The sequence below is a fragment of the Atta cephalotes genome (assembly GCF_000143395.1).
Source record: "Atta cephalotes unplaced genomic scaffold scaffold00039, whole genome shotgun sequence".
NCBI lineage: Eukaryota > Metazoa > Arthropoda > Insecta > Hymenoptera > Formicidae > Atta > Atta cephalotes.
In genome coordinates this window covers 621,252-641,216 of record NW_012130103.1, presented here as the reverse complement: position 1 = coordinate 641,216, position 19,965 = coordinate 621,252, and the positions used below count along the sequence as shown (strand labels likewise).

The 19,965-nt window shown below is 37.3% G+C and overlaps 1 protein-coding gene across 1 annotated transcript in view; it reads left to right on the top strand.

Moving 5' to 3' along the window:
- LOC105622078 (collagen alpha chain CG42342) overlaps positions 1-19,965 on the top strand; it is a 55,862-nt gene that overhangs the window by 25,106 nt on the left and 10,791 nt on the right. The window contains exons 8-17 of the mRNA XM_012203512.1: positions 1,442-1,530; positions 8,312-8,438; positions 10,332-10,420; positions 11,486-11,575; positions 11,661-11,705; positions 12,347-12,373; positions 12,548-12,583; positions 13,739-13,843; positions 14,504-14,548; positions 15,227-15,289. Coding sequence (XP_012058902.1) covers positions 1,442-1,530; positions 8,312-8,438; positions 10,332-10,420; positions 11,486-11,575; positions 11,661-11,705; positions 12,347-12,373; positions 12,548-12,583; positions 13,739-13,843; positions 14,504-14,548; positions 15,227-15,289 — 716 coding nt within the window. The remainder of the gene's footprint in view (positions 1-1,441; positions 1,531-8,311; positions 8,439-10,331; positions 10,421-11,485; positions 11,576-11,660; positions 11,706-12,346; positions 12,374-12,547; positions 12,584-13,738; positions 13,844-14,503; positions 14,549-15,226; positions 15,290-19,965) is intronic.

Genomic DNA, 19,965 nt, shown 5'->3' with positions numbered 1-19,965 from the left:
CGTTCGTTACGGTACGTTACGTTACGGTTAGTTACGTACGTACTACACACACACACACACACACACACACACACACACACACACACACACACACACACACACACACACACACACACACACACACACACACACACACAGTTGCTATTTCGTGACTTTATAGTATAAATAATACCTAGAAAATGTAGCTTGCGCATTAAAACAAGCAATACACACAGTTAACAGTTTATGTGTTAGCGATATTAATCACTAAAGGAAGATAAGCAAATTTCAAATTCACTTTTCAAAAAAGTTTTCTTATGAGTTTTCTTATAAAAGAAAATATAATATAAATTTATTTATAACTTTATATCGATTTAAAACAAATTTTATAGAGACGAAATATTCTCTAATTTTTATATCAGTATTACAAAAGTTATGACAAATGTCATTCTATTACTGGCGAGCAAATGAAAGAAAATCCTATTATGCAGATATAAAAGTTTCTTTTGCCGTGTGACAGAACAACATTGATCGTTTTCGTTCCGAGAATATATTGCTGTCAGTTCTATCTGAGAACTGTAGATAAATCAAAAGACAGTCGATAAAAAAGTAACGATCAAGCACGTCACTGCAAATGAAGTGTTAATCTGTACGACGCTTGACAAACCGCAGTTCAATTCTTACACGAGAAGAATGATTTTACTGAAGTATTTAAAAATTCCTGAAGTATTTAAAAGTTACATTGAAAAAATGTACTAAATTTTAATAAATATTTATTCGATTAATGTTAATGTACATTTATATTTACTTGAACCATTTTAATTTGATTTACAAGAACCAATTTAATTTGAACTCTCAATTTGTTATTAAATAAATATTTATTTACTGTAACTAAAAGTTAATGCTATTGAAAAATTATATGTTAAAATTTAATAAATTTTATCTCGGTAAAATTTGTTTGAAACTATCGAAATAATTATGTAGGGCGCTCAAACTAATTGCTAGAATGTTAAAACTTTTTGCAACATTGTCATCCACGCTTAAGCCTTCTACATAATTATTTGATGGTCCAACAAAATTATCTTCAGATTTGTATCTTATAACTGAATTTCTAGATACTTCAGCAAAATCATTTTCTTACGCGTAATTGCTCAATCCTAATTGATCATTGTTACATTCGAATTTACATTGTAACATTTCAACCGATCGCGTTACCTGTCGCAAAATTTCTTCGCACAATTTGTTTTATTTCAAAATCGCCGCAAATGCCGCGTTCTTTCGATCTATATCTACTTCCGTAAAGCTCAATCACGCGATCCGTCGTCAAACGCCACTTGGCGTTCGATCACTCGAAGATTCTCTTCGAAAAATGGAAATTCCGCGCTGCTCGTTCGCGTGCGTGCGTGCGGACGAGCCAGCGTGGTGTGCGGGCACCATGTCTCATCTTATCCACGGCACGCAGGATCTCCGGGCGAGAAGGGAGAACTGGGCCCGACAGGACCGCCCGGCCTACCCGGCGAGAAGGGTACTCGGGGAAAGCAAGGGAAGAGGGTAAGCTTCAGCGAGGTCCTCCGACCGCCGCCGACCATCGACCAAAGCAACCCCGTATGACCATCCACCCTACTCAGCCATCCATCCATCTGACCTATCCCGTTATCCGTTGATTGAATCCGAACGTAGCAGGAAGCAGAAACAAATTAAAAGAAGAAAAAAAAAGAAAGAAAGGGATGGTCCATCCAATCTGTTCCCTGATACCCTCTTGAACCTTCCAGTTGCATCCTGCGTCCCGCATGGTATATGCATGTTTTTGCATGATAGCAAAAATACATCGAACACTCACGTCCCTCGGACGCTGATAACCGCATGCTTCTTGACTTGGGTTGTGCCACCATTTAGATCTCTCTTATGTGCGTAGCATGACGTAAACGTAGTTTTTTCTTTTACAACGTGTCACAACACCCTTTCCAGTCTGAATCTATATGTAGATATATATAGATCAAGTGTTTAGCGTCAGCAAAATTTCCATCACATGGCCTTAGAGATTGCCTGATTTGATATTCCCGATGATAGTCGCTCTTAATGCCGCGTTAGAGAAACGGATCTTCTTCGTAAAGCACTGCGTTTATTTTATATATATATATATATCGGTTTTATCATATTTCGTTTGCTTGCTCGTACCTCAATTCTAATCAATCTAATTTAGAAAATCAGCAAAGTATTAATCATCCTTCGATTTTTGCCTGATAAATTTCAGCATTAATTATTTCGGTAGATTTAAATATGAAATTGCACTTGACTCGTCTGAAGATTTCAATCATCAATCTTCTATTTTTTGCCGATTAAATTCTTCACGGTACCGAAGAGAACAAACGCCGTAACGATTCCTTCTGCGCGAAAAATGCGCGACTTTTTTTTTATCCATTTTCGCTCCTTTTCGACTTCTTGGTTTCTTTCGCCCTACTTTCGAACATTGCCGACGTCTCGAGCTTTTCCCGCGGAATATTAGATTTTGTGATCTTCGAGAGCTCTCTGGTTCCGAAAACGAGTGACTCCGCACTGCGAGACGCTTCGAGCCGCAAGCACGACGCGCGTGCACAGCACGGCACGGCACAGCACTCTTCACGCAGTCACGCGAGCATGAGCACGTACGTCACTCCGTCACATTTGCATCGTCGAATAAACTGCAGCCGAACAGCATCGTCACTCGGTTACGGGCAGAGGGAAGTTCCTCGCAGTGAGACGATTTGTAATCTCGCTTCGCGAAGATGTTTACTCCCTCGACGGAGCCGTGGTTGTGCGACACGAAGAAACGGGAAACGAATCTCCTAGAATTTGATTCTATGTCTAGAATTTGAATTCCGTGTAAAAAATGTAATTGATCCATGATGTTTACTACTTGGAAAACCTGCAATTTTCAGGAGATTTTCTTTTTTACTCTTACAAATCAGGGAGTTTCACAGAATTTTATCGGTACTCAGAGAAATTTTAAAAATTTACTCTTTAAATTTAATTTTTGTGAATATAGTTTTTTTGCAAACACTTTTTGCTTGATAATATAAAATGTTAATAATTGATTAGCAATTAGTATAGCACCATTCGCGTATATTCATGTACATCTTCGCGAGTTTTTATTTTAAAAAAAGGGTAAAATAGAAGATAATATTCAACAGAAGAAAATATTGAATGAATCTTTGTTATCGTATAGATTTCGCGGCAATTGTAGAAAATAATAGATATAGTCTCGTAGAATTTTTTACTAATTTTCAATACATAGTTAATTTGTGTTGCTTGCATTCTAATTTATTTCAAAGTTGCATAAAAACATTCTCTAACCTGGAATTTTGAATAAAAATATCTAGAAAAACCGGAAATTCTCAGAGAATTTTTTCACAAGATTTCAATGAACATCCTATTGATCAATTAATTCCTTTTATTGAATGTTTACAATTACAGTGTATTTGCAATGTAGCAACTGCGATAGTTTTTAAATGCGGTCGCATGCACATATATTCGATTCCTATCGAATCAAGTAACATTGAATTTGAAATTCATACATTTATAAACTGACCACAGAATATTTCAAGTGTTATTTGTTATTCGACAACACATTGTTACAGATATGTCGCTATTCGGTTCGCGAAACCGCATATGTATATTTTTTGTACACATGATATTTTCTCGCGCCTCCTTTAGGAACTTCCCTCGCCTGTCCGTGTCCATCTTCGGAATTGCATACGTACCTCGAGCGACTGCTGGGACTCGTCTGTCCCATAAAAAAAATGCGAAAAAAATAACGACATGGAAAGTGAAAAAAAAGTAGAATAGTAAGCAGGAACGGAAAAGAAAGCAGATAGGAAAAAAGAAACGTTGGTAGCAGCAAATAACACGTATCTTTATTGTGATATCCGAGGCTTCTCCTCGGATTCTCCCTCTTCTCAACTCCCTAATTCTTTCTTTTTCTCTCTTTCTCTCCTTATTTCTTATTCTCATGTTTTTACCTCTCGCGCGAACGTCGAGACATCGATCGTCTCCATTCGCATTCATCACCACCGGCACCATTCGCGAATCGCAGACTGTGAGCTGGCAAACAAACAAGCAAGCAAGCGAGCGAACAAACAGGGGTGGCGGGCTTAAAGCGCTCTCCTTCCGGCCGAATTACACGCCTACGCGCCTAACACCTGTAAACTAGTGCGCCTAAGAGCTTGGCGTGCGACCGTACCACTCTTTCGGGTCCATCGTAAGTATACTCGTAGATCTGCCGAGCGATCGTAACTTTTCCGATGGCTATTGCAAACGGCGACCACGCGCGGCGCATTCTCCGCAAACGCTTGTATTTTTTTCCGCGAGTGACAGCAAAATTTCTCTAAAATTAAAAACGCACAACGCATTTTAATTGTATAAAGATAAAATTGTATAAAGATGAAAATTTCTTAACACGTATATTCGTTAATTGATCCATGTTACAACATGTGACTTCCTGAACGCTCGTGGTTGTGTCGAAAATTAATGAAACGCTTCGACATGATTGTTTTGACTGTAGGTGACCGTGGTGTTTAACGTATTTGAAATTGTCAACCGAAACCGTGATTCGAAATGTGATTTTATTGATGAAATTTATTGTTCTGATTTTGCAAGGAATGTTAGTTTCTCAAGGTTTCTCTTTCTGTGTCAAGCTGAAATGCGGTTGCGATTTAACATAATTTTTTGTCACACAATCTCATGGCATAAAAGTAGAAATTTAATATTTTCTCGAAAAAAAAAAAGGAATTAATTAAAATTAAATATAGTATATCAATAAAAATTCAAAAACCAAAAATTTTATGGACAATAAGAGTTTTACAATTAAAAACCAAAAATATAGTGCTGAACAATAAGAGCTTTACACAAGGGGAATTGTTGCGCAATTTATATAATAGTCATAAAACTCATATAATATATTGGAAATAACGACTTTTCAATACATATTAATTCGAACGAATGAAAAAATTATGACTATTATATAAATTGCGCAACAACTCTCGCGCTGTGTAAAGCTCTTATTGTCTGTAGCACTATATTTTTGATTTTTTAATTTCAAGAGCCTGATTATTTAATTTTGATTTTCAATAAAAATTAAATTAAAATTAAATTGAATTACAATGACAAATGGAATTTGTTATAATTAATCAAAAAATACAATTCTATTCATTTTTTTATTCTTAGCTTTTATTATAAGTCAGCATTTCTCACTATAATATTTTAAAATATATGTAATATATTTTTTTGCTAATTTAAATGTAACGATTGAAAATTACGTCTGGAGGAGTACTATATAAAAACGTAAAAATTTTCTGTAAAATAATTATACTTATACAAAAAACGATTGTTCTATAAAATCAAATTTCATATAAATTATTAATTTTTAAACACGTTCATCACATTTATGTATATTTAATGCACAAATATGTGTTTCTTTCTCTGTATGTCGAAGTTCGTCTGTTTCATATGTTTACGACAGAAAAGTACTCTGTCCCATTTAGAAGTTATTAAATTCTCTGTAATTTTATGTATTTTATTTTGTGGAATTACAACGAGCCATTTTTTGTAATAAAATGGCTAGTGAACGAATATACTTTTGACAGCGAATTTTACCACGTGTAATGCTAAAAGCATGACAAATTTTAAACTAATGAATAAAAAAATACATGCACGAGTTTCACATTTTCCAATGAAAAAACACATTTTTTCAGGTATATAGAACTAGATTGAATTAAGATGCAATAAGAGAGATTAAATGTAGCTCTTATTAAATTTTTAAGGAAAAATTAAGCAAGAATTGAAATTTACATAAATACATACGTTGACCATGTTCATACTCAATTTTTCGAGATATTCCTTAATCGTCCCGAATTTTTTATTAATATTATATTCATAAAAATCAGAATCTATAAAAAAACATTATTCCTTTTACTTACACTTTCTTGAGCACAAATCAGTTCTTTAATGCCTTCCTTTCTGTTGTAAGAAGAATTGTTCTCTTAATTGCTCGTAATTGCCATTACGGTTCACGATTTCTTTTTCGCGACTATGGTGTGGAATAATTTTGCAAGTAAATGAAAATATAATGCATTTGCAGAAAATGCGATTAAATGTGAAATTTACACAAATCTTGTAATCCGGCTTTTATAGACACAGTTTCAGACACTGAGAATTACCCTTCGGAGCAACTTCGGCAGTTCCGCTGCAGTTTCGCGGTCGAACCACGACGGTAAACTCGCGAATACACGTGTCCGCTCGCGATACTTACCTCTGGTTCACCGAACCGTAAAATTCGCCATTCGACCACAAAGCAAGCTCGCTCGCAACTTCGCCCGTCCACTCGATTTGCTTCTCTAACGAGATGCGAATCCGAGATGCTTGTTCCGGATGCGCTGCGCGCATCCCGATTGCAAAGCCGCGGCCAAGTGTACGTTTAACTACAGATAACGTATACGGAGTACGCCAATTTGTTCAAAAATATCTTGGAGACAGATCCTCGGACAATACTTGGAATTGATCTCTTTTGATTATTATAGCTTAATTTTTACGGAAGGTCTCACTTATTCTTCATCAGATTTAAATTTGCCTGCAAAATTTAATTCCATATTTTCTCTATAACGTTCGACAATTATAATTACTACATTAATTATATTACTATGGTTTAAAAATTTTAATTTAAAATTTTTAGACATACACTGAAGAAAAATTAAATTTTAATAAATATTTGTTTGAATAGTTTCAAGTAAATATTTACTAAATGTAAATATATATTTACTTGATACATTTTTATTTGATACAAAACCATTAATTTAATTTAACTGTCATCTTTTTATTAAGTTAATATTTACTGTAAATGTTTATATAGTACTATTCAAACAGATATATTAAAATATTATATATTAAAATTTAATAAATTTTTTTCAGTATAGAAAAGCTAATATATAATTGTCTTTGATTTTTTTTGCTAAAAAAAAATGGACTTTCAAATTCGTCGAAAGATCTCTAAGGTACTTTTGAGTGGACTGTGTATATAGATGTCCACGGCATTCGCCACTGTTGTTTTTTAGGATGATGGAGGTGATATCGAGCGCTTTTGACAGCGTGCGTGTAAGTGTGTGCGTGTATATGTACAGTTAGTGAGTAGTGATCCTCGGCGTGTAGTGTACGTAGCTTGTGTAACTAATTTGTGTTTATGTAGCGAGTAACACCACCCCACTACTCTCCCGCGTGTATCGGTTCGATTCACTAATCACTAATAACCACTACTACCCCCGGCTTGTTGTTGTGTTGAGGCTCTCGCAACTCTATCGACTGGCGATCGCAAGCGCCTGCAGACTGTCGCGTAAGTATTCAAGATCCTGTCAAAGTTTGTAGCTTATACTGCCGCGACTATGGTGTCTCCTTCTCTCTCTCTCTCTTCTCTCTCTCTCTCTCTCTCTCTCTCTCTCTCTCTCTATGCTCATTTTTCGTGTGATATTAATATTTTTATCTATTTTTATTTAATACTTTTTCTGTCGGCCCCTACCCTGCCTTCTCTCTTTCTCTCTCGCGTAACATTCTTATATTCTCAATGAATCACATTTCGTAAATTACATAATTAAAATATTTTAATTTTCTGAATTCAAAGGACTCCTTTATGCGTTTTTGTTATATCAACTTGTTAATAATATTTCGCGATATAAATCATATCACATTACATTTTAATAATGCATGTAAATTGAAAGGTTTTATTGCTGCATAAATGTACGGAACTGCCGATATGTAATAAGTCAAAATTTATGAGATACCTTTTTGCGTTTTGTGAACAAGAAAGGATCCTATTAAGCAGTAGGGCTCTACAGGTTGTAATTATGAGAAGAGAATATAAATCACAGATGTTATCGTAGCACGAGAGAGGAAAGAGATACATTAATAGTCCTTAATTTTCTATTAAATTTGAACCCTAACTAACGAATTCTCTGTAGTCGCATGAATATTAGTAGTCGTTGTCTACGTCACGAAGTAAACTTGTTTAGACCGCAAGTGTGTTTAAATGTGTAGTACAAAAGTAGCTGTGCACTTATGATCTTGGCACTTAAAGTAAAAAAGAAATTCAATTACATAGATTATCACTTAAAATTGAATTATGAAAATTGAACAGGTGAAGTACTAAGATCGATTAAATTAATTGACGTAGATCTCGAAATATCCTCTCCTTCTTTCCCTCCTCTCTGAAACAAGACAGATTAACGCTTCGTTAGAAGCAACAATGAAAAAGAAATTGACAGCGCACATGGAGGACCTGGTTGGATCTGACCTTGCAGTGTCATTGTAGGGTTTCAAGGGTGAGAGCGGTTTGGCATTGGCGAGGGGTGCCCCCGGCCTGCCGGGTCCGAAGGGTGAGCCCGGCGAACGGGGTTACCGGGGCGAAAAGGGCGCCATGGGAGACGCGGGTTTACCAGGTAGATTACCACGAAACCATTCTACCGCGACGGGAAAAGACGAAGGATAAAGCATCGAAAAAAAAGCGATCATGTCCGCCTTCTTATTCCTCGTGGAATTATTCTCCGAAAATCCGCGATCCTTCGTACATATCTTTAATCGCGTCTCTATATCCTCATGCATTCGCACGAAAAATTCAAAAATTACGGAACTTATGTAATCTTTCTCAAAATGATAATTAGCAGTAATAGTCACATCTTTGAGAAGATAATCCATGATTGACGACGATTAATGTCACCAATCAGATTTATTGCTAAGTTTATTTCTTTTTTTTTATTTCTTATTTTTTTTAATAGTTCGAGTAATACGAGAAACTTTAAAATTCATGGTATATCGAATTTTTTCTAGGAAAATAAACAGGTAAATATTCGTTATACGATTCGTTTACTGTGTCATCAATGGCATCGCACCTTCTTCCGAATATTTTTGCATATAATGGTATGAAAGAATAATGTCTCATAGTTTCAAAATGTATATTATATAATTTCAAAATATATACCAAATGAACGTGATGTTAAAGAATCCTACTTTTCTGTTTGATTATGCAAACATACAGAGAATAATGCGGGTCCACTGAACACGGGCGCGAGATCAGTTCAGATTTCTTGTTTAACTTTTTGAAGATATGTAATAGTGGAACGATTCGAAAAGTTCCCTCACGAAACTTGAAAACGACCCCGCGTTAACTCCTAGAGAAAAGAATTCGAAGGCTATGTCCTCGATTCTCTTCCGATAATGCACGCCAGCTTCGCCTTCCGCGAAAAATTTCAATCAAAAGTTAATAATGCTCATCGTTCGATATAGGAAATTAAATATTAATCCGCTTCGTATCGAATTGAATATTTAATTAAACGTTTGTTTTCTTCGAAAGAGTCATCGGGCGATCGATATTTATCATTGCTATGTGCGACGTTGCGAATATTATTGCGCATTTAGCGGCAAATGTTGAGGGATTGTTAATGTGATAGTCTTTTTGATAAATGCTTTTCATGATATCAATCAAAGTATCGACAGACAATGCAGAAGATATTAATGTAGTAACAATATTTCATTGGTTGCCACTTTAAAAGTGGATTTGTATAAAACCAGTTTATACAAATCAAATATATATTTGTTATGACTTATCTGAAAAATTTCTCTTTATTTTTTATCATTAACCCGTAACAAGAACACATTTTTTTTATATTAAACGAATATGTGTTTCTTGGAATCCACTATTTGTTATTAGTTTTATTTTCTTTAAAGATTGAAACATTTGTAATTTGTTTGTATTAGTTTAATTTACAATATTTAGTTTTCTTATTAGTTTTTTTTAAGAAAATTAAAATATTTGAAACAACAACTAAAATTTAGCACAAATATAGTACAATAATTAGCCTATATGAATAGAAAAAAAATTATGAAAAATAAGATCATGAAAAAAATTTCAAATCATTACACTATTTAAAAATTAAGAAAACGTCCCAGGATCGCTGTATAGGATTCATATGTTCCAGTTATAAAAAGATAAAAAGATAAAAAGAATATCCATATATATATATATTCAAAGATCTCTGATATTTAGAACAACAATAAACGTCGTGTGTCTGTGGATGTCCCTCGAGTGAGCCGTTTTATCGAAACGCGATAAACACGCCGGAAGTATTCCCGGCACGGGGAAATCGCCCGGAGTAAAATGAAGTCGAGAGCGGAAAAACGACGGAAGGCGAAGTGGGCAATGCGCCGGAGGTTTCTTGCCACGCGCGCGTTTCGGAATTGCGGAGCGTCATCGATCGCGCTCACGCGCGCGAATTAATCTAACTTCGGCGAGCTCGAGCAACCGAGCAGCTCACGGTCGGCAAATTCGCTTTCAGGGCCCAAGGGAGAGATGGGACTGCAGGGCTTGCAGGGGCTCAATGGAACCGACGGCGATCCTGGTATCCAAGGACCCCCCGGATTACCGGTAAGTGGGACGCAAATGAGAAATGGTTTCCCCAAATCTCCTCGTCTTTCCACGCCCTTCATGGTGTAATATTCGGGAGACGTTATGGCCACCGTGTTTTACAAAGGTGACGAAAATTTAATATCCCTCGCGTTGTCGGACTTTTGCATAATGCCAGCGTATTTGCAGTGATTGTTGAATCAAGTTGAGCAAATGCGAGAGAGAATCTCCCGAAAGTTGTAGGAAAATAAATTCATAGTATTATATATACTTAATAGGGAATTTCTGCAATACCGTTTATCCAGATACGGAATGTTTTTAATTAATTAAATGGATAACATGACTTTAGCGTTTATCGTATCTGAAATTACGTTATTGCAAAAACTCTGTATTGTCCGCTATTTTTCTGTGACATTTTTCGATGCCTTAAGAATTAACGTTTCTTTCAGTAGCATTAATATATCGCTTAACAAATGCTACAAAAAATGTGATTTCCGAGTTATATTAGTATAAATGAGTTAAGTAAACATTTTTGCATTGTCCAAATAGACTTTAAAAGAATATTAAGCACGTTATTTCAAGAAGGATATATCCGCGCTATTATGTATTAAATATTAGATATCCCTTCTGCGCTGAATTATTACCAACACTATAATACCTGTAATATTATATCAACGCAATTTTCAGTTGCGCTCATATAATGTTTCGAATATTATGTGTTAAATCTACTTAATGTGCAAATTCAATATTACGTAATATATGGAAGGTTTTTTAAAGGAAGAATAAAATATAAAAATACGACCAATATCTATGAATATATTATATAAATATAGAAAGAGTATATAAAGATAGTTAAAGCTAGATGTTTGGGATAGTAATAATTAATATAAATTCCTAAATATATTTGTTTCAGTCAAACTGTGCGCCACATATTGTCGGCCTTACAACACAATCATTCAACTGAAATAATAAATGTCCACAAATTAATTTTTGATCATCGAATTGACACTACTAGCGTACTTAAATTATTAAAGAATAAAGCTGTAACATTTTACATATGTCGCGTTTTCTTGTCCCTTATTTCAGGGAATATCCGGACCCAAAGGTGAAAAGGGCGACTACGGCGATATTGGTCCCCCCGGCCTTATGGGACCTCCGGGTCTACCCGGCCCACCGGTACGTAAATGGTCTTAAACGTCATAGCTTCAACGACCCTTCTTATCATAAATATTCCGTCTTATGTGATTCTACTTGTCGACAGGGCTATCCTGGACTGAAAGGTGAAAAGGGAGAGAAAGGCGAATCGGTGAGTTTGTTAAATTTTGTTACTTGCGTTGACGCTGTTTTGAAAATTAATGTGATATCAATAATTAATGTCTGTTCGATAAAAAAAATAAAAAAAGAATTTATATAAAAGAATTTATATAATATAAATAATACGTATAATAAAACTAATAAAAATGGATGTAGAAAAAATTATATAAATATAGATAACATGAATTATATAATAAGAGAAGTATATAAGGAATTATAAACACATAAATGTATGCTTTCAACATACATATTTATTTTGCCTTTTTAATCTTGACCTAAATCGAATCATGGTTACAATACGTATGAAATATGATCCTATCGGAATGATTTTGCAGAAATTAGTTTTATTCAGGATTCAATAAATTTAAGCAAGATTCTATTATCGAAGAATAATACTTATACTTTTTATGGACGATCATCGATAAATGCAGCTGCTGTGATTTCGATCGCGAAGCTGCCGCATCTTCCGCATAAATGCTCATATTTTCGTCACAATAGTTTCACGATCGATCGCAGTTTTGATGCGATCGCGATAGCACCAGAACTGCGATTTCGATGCAAGCGTGCGTTAGGCAGTATCTCACGATAAAATAAATTTCTTTTCATGGCGGGATATCGACCTTCCACCCATAGAAGTACAAAAAGCTCAGGCGAAGACAGGTATGTGACAGTTTGTATCTGAGATATCTTCGTGCCTTCGTCCTCGATCGTGCGACAAAAGAATCGCCCTTGATCGAGGAAGGATGCGCGATGGAAAATCGTTAATGTTACATTGAATAGTGTAACGTGATAGTAATACAACATGTATGAACACAAATGCGCGTTTGTTCGCAGGGAGACGGCACATTCGAGATGAACGCCGGAGAAGTGGTAAGTTAACTCACGAAAACGCGTTCTCTCATGAATGAATTCTCTAGTTACTACGATATACGGTAATGTCCGGTTTGTAAAAAATACAAAAAAATAAAAATACGGTGGACAATATTACTTCGCTTCCGTGTTGTCTGTTCGAGCGGGTTTTAAATTTTCGGTTGCGCCATTGCGACATCGACTTTGTGCTCCGTTATGGCCGCGTTTTATGTAGTTATGTAACCCTTTGCGGCACGATTTATGGGGATTATAAAGCAATTCGCTCAAAGCTGTAAAAATTGTCGAACAAAATCCGTTTTTCTCCTCGATTTTATGATACATTCATCCGCGTTGGAATTTTTAGGAAAATAAAATACAATAATAATACTTTTTGTAATTATTCATTTTTCATTATTATTATCGATTAAAATTATAATTATGTCTTTTTTATAATTATAATCGATCAAAATCTCCATAGCTGTTTTAAAACCCAAAAATTAATTATGGAAGAATAATTTTTCTTATCGATAAAATATACGATGCGATTTTTCGTGTTAGATCGCGCTCTAATAAATTATAATATTAGAAATTTTGCGGACGTGATTCAGATTCCCATCCAAGTGCTTTTTAGACATCATTTTATTCTTGTTTAATATTCGGTGAACAAAAGTAAAATGATCTTTACATAACACTCGGATGGAAATCCGAACATAGTCCTGTGATATAATTTTAGTGATTAATTAACAATGGCTGCGTGGAATAGAATAAGTAGTTTTGCAAGGACAATTGGAAATACATTAATATGATTGGAATACATTAATATAATTGGTTTAGACCCAATGAGGAATTAAGGACAAGATCAATCGTATTAAAAAATTTTGCAACAGTTGTAAAGCTGCTTTTTCTCCTGAACGCGTCTATTAAGCTTGTGACATACGATATTTGTTTTCCTATTGGATTCCTAGCTGGATTAGAATCTTGCCATCGCATAAGTTGCCATACTGACAGTGTCAGCCAATACAGTGGCAAGAATTTATTCTAGCTAGCAATCCAGCAAGAAAACAAGCATCCTATACCGCCGGGTTTAATCGTATATGATGTAGCACGAAAAATCACATCGCGTGCCTCTGATTTAAGTGTCGATAGTTATTAATTCGTGATATTGTCGATGCATAGATAATGGGCCCGCCCGGACCCCCAGGACCCGCTGGTACCCCCGGACTGCAGGGCCCACCCGGGATCAAGGGTGATAGAGGACATGATGGCGCCAAGGGCGATCCTGTCAGTAACCATTACCTATCTATTGTTCGCGTGTATAGAATATGAAAGCAGTTATACGCGTTCGCGTTCGCGCAATGGAAAACGAATGTTGATTTCTCTCTCCGAGATTGCAGACATCGAATAACAGAATCGATCTGTTTACATCGCTCCGTTTTGTTCGAAAAACCATCGTGAAAAACCTTTTATACATCAAGCTTTATATTTTTATTTATCTCCATCGTACTATCACTGAATTTGGAAAACGTAACAACTACAGCGAGTCCGGTTATGATCGCAATAATAAATGGCGTTATTTTTTCACGTTTATTAGTTTAGTTCGTGCTGCGCAGAGAACAAAAAATGTACAATGCGCTAACAGAATAAAAAAAAAATCATTCTCTTTTGAATATTTTAATTTTCTCTATTTTACATCGTGATGATATGAAAAGTAAAGCCACAGTCGAGAAAGATATTCGTTCTGATCGCAAAATAATGAGAGAAAAGAAGCTGCGTAGTTGAGAACCCTTCGTATGCGAGAAAGATCGCGTTTGCGATGTGACTCCTGAGGCGTGAAGCTATTCACGCCGGTGATCTTTGAAATCACCTTTTTGCGTGCGCGACACCATTGCAATGCGGACAAGCCCGTTCTCACGCGTCGCTCTTTCTTTTTTCACGTTACAGGGAGAAAAGGGTGCCAAAGGGGATCCTGGTCCGATGGGACTGCCCGTACGTATTTTCTCTCCAGATTACACACAGCATGCACTCAAACACACGCACACACGTGTAGCCTTAAGCGCGCTCTAAAAAGGAAACGCGGATACAGGACGCACAAAGGCAGATAGAACGCAGATGGGACCCCCCTCGAACGTTCTCGGAAAAAAAAACTGTCCTGTATCCTTTGCTTTTTCTGCAAAAAAATCGCGTTCCGAAAATTCCAAACGTTACATTGTTAGCGTTAGTATCTCTTTCAGTCCATTTTGTGAGTTTACTGCAATTTTTCGATAAATTTTTCATCTAAAACAGAAAAATAACGTTGTTTATTTTTTTTATCAATACACTCAAATATATGATACACAAAATTTCTTTCTCCATTCTTTGAAAAAAATTTTTTGGGACTGAAAGAGTTGTAGGGTATATTGTGGCACGTGGTATAATTAACGAATTGGACTTTATCGCCAGAACGAAGTAGATACACAAGAAAGAAAGAGGGGAGGAGGCGTGCGCACAATGTTACGAAGGTATACACGCAATCTCTCTGCATGACAAAAAGATCGAATACAAGTTAGAGCCTGCATATCCTCCTCCGAGCGACGGAAAAGTCGCGCGCTTGATCCACCACCTGCGAGACCGCGTTGAATGCGGCGGCGAAACATGCTGATGGGCATTCTGTCTATCTACTTTCAGGGCCCCATGGGACTGAGGGGAGAGTCCGGAAAGCCCGGAGATTCCGGGAAACCTGGCGCCATGGTAAGAACGCGGACCTCCCGCTCCTAACGTCATCGTAACTTGGCGTCGCCGCCGCGGAATTCGCTGATAAGCCGATAAGTGCGTTCACACACTATCGCGCGACGCAGCCTGGCGAAGCGTGCCTCTCGATCGCCTCTCGAGTACGCTTTACTTCTGCGTGTACATACAATACCATACAAAAGGGCTTTTAGGGTAAGAGGGAGCATCGACGAAGTGCGACTGTCGTCACGTCGAGAATGGTGATTCGAAAGGAGGCAAGCGGACGTCTGGTTAAATATTTTGCGCGCGCGAAGACAGTCGCTGCCGACGACGACGACGACTGCCGTTAACGCGTTATCGATACAATTGCAATCGCGAGGCGTTTAGGACTCTCCAAGTTGGCTGGATTCCGTCGAGATGGATCTCGAGCGCCGTCGGTCGGTCTCGTCTGCCAGCGAGGTCACTGTTACTACAGACTCTACGTTCGAGGTGCTTTAACGCGAAGTTTAACGACAGCCTTCTTCGAAATTGAGAAAATTCGATCCACTTTGATACGGTGGAACGCCGAGGTCGCGCATTTTTCCTTTCGACATCAGAAAGTATATTACCGATCGAATCTCACGGACACACGTGTGTCTTGAAAGAATACGCGCGCCTCGGCGTTGAAAAGTTTTCAACGTCGATGGTGTTCCTTTGCGTCCGACTTCGCTCGAGAACGAAATCCAAAAATCGGATCATACAAGTTCCGTACACTGGAAAAAATTTACTAAATTCTAATACATATTTATTGAATAGTGCTAAGTAAATATTTACTTGCAATAAATATTTATTCAACAAACAAAATGATAATTAAATCAAATCGATGATTTTTGTATTAAATAAATATATGCTTAACATTTAGTAAATATTTGCTTAGAATTATTCAAATGAATATTTGTTAAATTTAGTATTGTTTCAGTGTATATAGCTTGCGATCGTAATTTTTCACAGCGTTTACAGGCGTGGAATAGATTCGTCGAGCGATTCGATGTCTAATGTTGGCGACTACAAGAACGCGGAAGGGACGTCTTCCAGGGTACCAAAACTCGTCAAAGAGTTGGCCACACGAAGTGAAAATTACGCCTGAAAATCGGTGATATTGGAATAAAACTGTATATGTTCGGTTACTGCCTAAAATTATTTTAGAAGACGGATTCTTTGACGAATTCTTAAAAAGGCACATTTTCGACGATTATTCTCTAATTAAATTGCCTGAAATTATTGGCTGAGAAAGAAACTTCGATTCGTCAAAAAATTCGTTGCTAAAATATATATCTTCTCGAGATCATCCCTGTATGTTCGATGTCGTGTACACCGCGGAGCTGCTTATTCTGCAAAGAGTTTAAACCAGATTCGGTGAAATAACGTTAATGAATTAATTAATCCGCGGGCAAAGAGACCGCGATATCACATGTTCGCTTTAACGAACTCCATGAGATTTGGTTTACGCCACTTTCAAAATAAGCTTCTCGATCTCGGTTCACGCGTTAACGCATTGCTACCATCCGTCCTCTTAATTTACTCTACGTGTCGGCTTTATAAGCAAGCCGCTCGCGCCATCGAGAACAGATTCTCGATTGTAGACACGAGTACTCAGAGTTTGGTGGATCTAAAAAGAATCCGAACTTCGCCGTCCCGCTAAATTTTGTGTCATCAGTGTATACGAAAAGAAGCGTACGGACGCCGTTTCTCCGAACAAGTCATTAATAATGTAAGCATGTAAAGACTTCTCAATCTTATCGAATTAAATGCGAAAACGGTGCTTTAGTTATCGCACTATTGCAGCATAACGGAGTGAAGTATACGATATTATTTCATCGCGTTATATACGAAATATATTCTACTTGATAATTTCGCGATATTTTATCCCCTCGAATCGCATAAATTTGCGTAGTACATTTTGCATAAAACTTGAAGAGCGTGCTTTTTATTTAGAACTCAATTTTTATTTGAAATAAACTATTTTTTACAAATGTGACAAGAAGAAAGAACAAAATTAGATGAAGGCGCAGTTTTACCGGTCCAGAAGTGTCGAAAAGTAGAAGTTTAATTTTCGCCCAAACTAATTTGACGAGCCTTGAGAAACAATTTTCAGTCTGTCCCTTGTCTGGTAAAATCTACTTTTCCGTTGTGCCTCTCTTGAGAATAATTCAGTCGGCTTGTACTTAACGAAAGCTCGCTCTCGCAGCATTGCCGGCACCTAATAATAACCTAGCCATTTATCATGATTCCTCTTCGTTCTACATTTCTTCATAGCATTCCAGTCGCATTTCACGAATCATCAAGAATTCCGCACGGTTACAAGGGAAGGGAAATTTCTGTAAGATATATTGATGAAGGGGAAAAAGGAGGAAAGAAACAGAAGAGAATAAAAATTAAGACTCCCGATCACATCGCTATTGTACTAAATTGTGACGTCAAAGCGAGAAATCGGACGTGATCCTTTCTCTCACGATAAAAGTTAAAGAACAAATGTAAAAACAAGATTCACATCGAAGTACAAGTTAATCGCGTTGAACATTTTCCTGATTACTCGTTGCTGGCGTCAGGATGGCTTCATCAGGAACATCAATAACGTCTCTCATCTTTCAACACTGCTCGATCAGGACGCGAACATTGATAAAAATCGCGTTGATTGATAATTAAATTCGCTAAAAGCGGCTTCTCGCCCAGAATACAGCTAGATGCGTTTTAAATCATCGCTTGCATAAAGCTTGCATAAAGAAGCAGTAGTCGAAGCGTGGCAGCGGAAGAGGGAGAACCGGGCAAATGTCGGTGTATTCCGACTCCCTTTACATTCGGCAAGCATCTTTTACGAGAGTCGTGGGAAACGTCGGTGATATCGCGCGTGAACATCGGTCGCGAGAAAATTTCATGTTCGCCGAACAGTAGTAAAACCGTTTCCGAGACTGGTCGCTACGAATAATAAGTAGGAGGTACACCTCGTCCCTCTCTCTCTGTCTCTCTCTCTCTCTCTCTCTCCCTCTCTCTCTCTGCCTGCACTTTCGGCTTTTCCGCTCTATCCTGTCGGGTGCACTAACGTGCTATCGATAGTTTGCGATATTTTCCTGCGGAACTCTAACGTAGCTGAGAAACACAAGTGCGTGACGTTTTCATCAATAATAAAGTCGATACGACATGCTCTTTGGCGATATAAACTAAACGTCAACTACATAAACGCTTGGTGGACGCGATTTAACATTTACAATAGTCAATAATTTCGACAAGCGTTTCTCGGCGACGTAGTCGACAAATTCGGAGTTAACCGAGCTTTGTCCTTTTACAAAGTGTTTTGCGAATGCTGACAGAAATGTGGAAAGGTTTCAATATCATGAGTTACGATCCTCGTGTTCGGGAATATCGCACGATTTACACGCAAGATGTAATTACCTGTAGGTGATCACTCGGCCTAAGAAGGATCTTATTCGAAGTACAACGAGATGCTCCATGAAAGCATCTTTAAAGACGATCTCGATATATAGGAAAGTCAAAAGTACTTCCAACTACTTCCTGTGAAAGATCTGTGGTTGGTGCGGCTTCGATCGCACGGAAATTGATTTACTGAAAATTGTCCCTTCAATTTTAAAATCCTAGAGATACAATAAATCGCAAGAATCCTCTCATCCGTGAGCTGGAATTAATAACAATTTTTCCACGGAAATTAATTTTTACACAAGAATTGATAACAATTAATTGTATCAAATTCGTGTCGAAAAATACTGTTCTATCAAGCTACAGCATTTTGAGTCGTTTAAATCAACTTCCGCGTTAATCGATCGCACACTATCCTCGACGTCTAAAAATACAAGAGGCAAGAAGAATCGCTAAAATGTACAGTGTAGAATATACGGTGCCCTCGGCACGCCGTCACAATCGATGTACCGTATACAACGGACTATACAAGCGGACTACTTCTAACACCCTGTATACACTCCGATAAATTAACGCAGATTTAGTCTTAAGAGGATAAACTGGACGAGAAAGTCTGCGCGAGAGAGCGAAACGAAGCTCCGTCGGACTCCATGCCGACGATCCCTATCTGGCGGCAATTCTCCTGTGCGTGTAAAGTTTATGACGCCCACATATACATATTTAATACACGAGCACGAACACGTCATATATGTATACAAACGCTCACACATACACGCGCGACACACGTGCGTGTGTGTGTACACAAAGGAACGTATGTGTGAAACGAGAAACGCAGTCGCGTCGAGATGCGCAAGTCGAGAGATGTATATAAATATACAGCTATTCTCAATCCTATCGACGAATACGCGATTTTTTTCGGGACGCCAGAACGGAGTTTTTCAGTTTTATTAAATACTCTTGCTTGCGTGAGTATCTCGTTGATCAATGGCGAGGAAACTGAAAATCAATATGGAAACGTCTGTAATTATAAATTCTGTAGAACAAGGATATCTATGTTTGTTTTAATTTGATATACAGCCCCAATCTCGCCGAAATTTCAGTCAACGAAATACTCACGAGTAAGAGTACCATTAAAAAGTTCCGTTTTAGTGCGCCGGATGGCTCACGAAAGTTCGCCGATGAAACTCGAGAACGCGCTGTATACTCATTTGTATGTGTATGTCTGTAAATGTAAGTACAAGTAAAAGGTGCATTTACACACGTAACTGCGTATCGTGTGCAGGTAT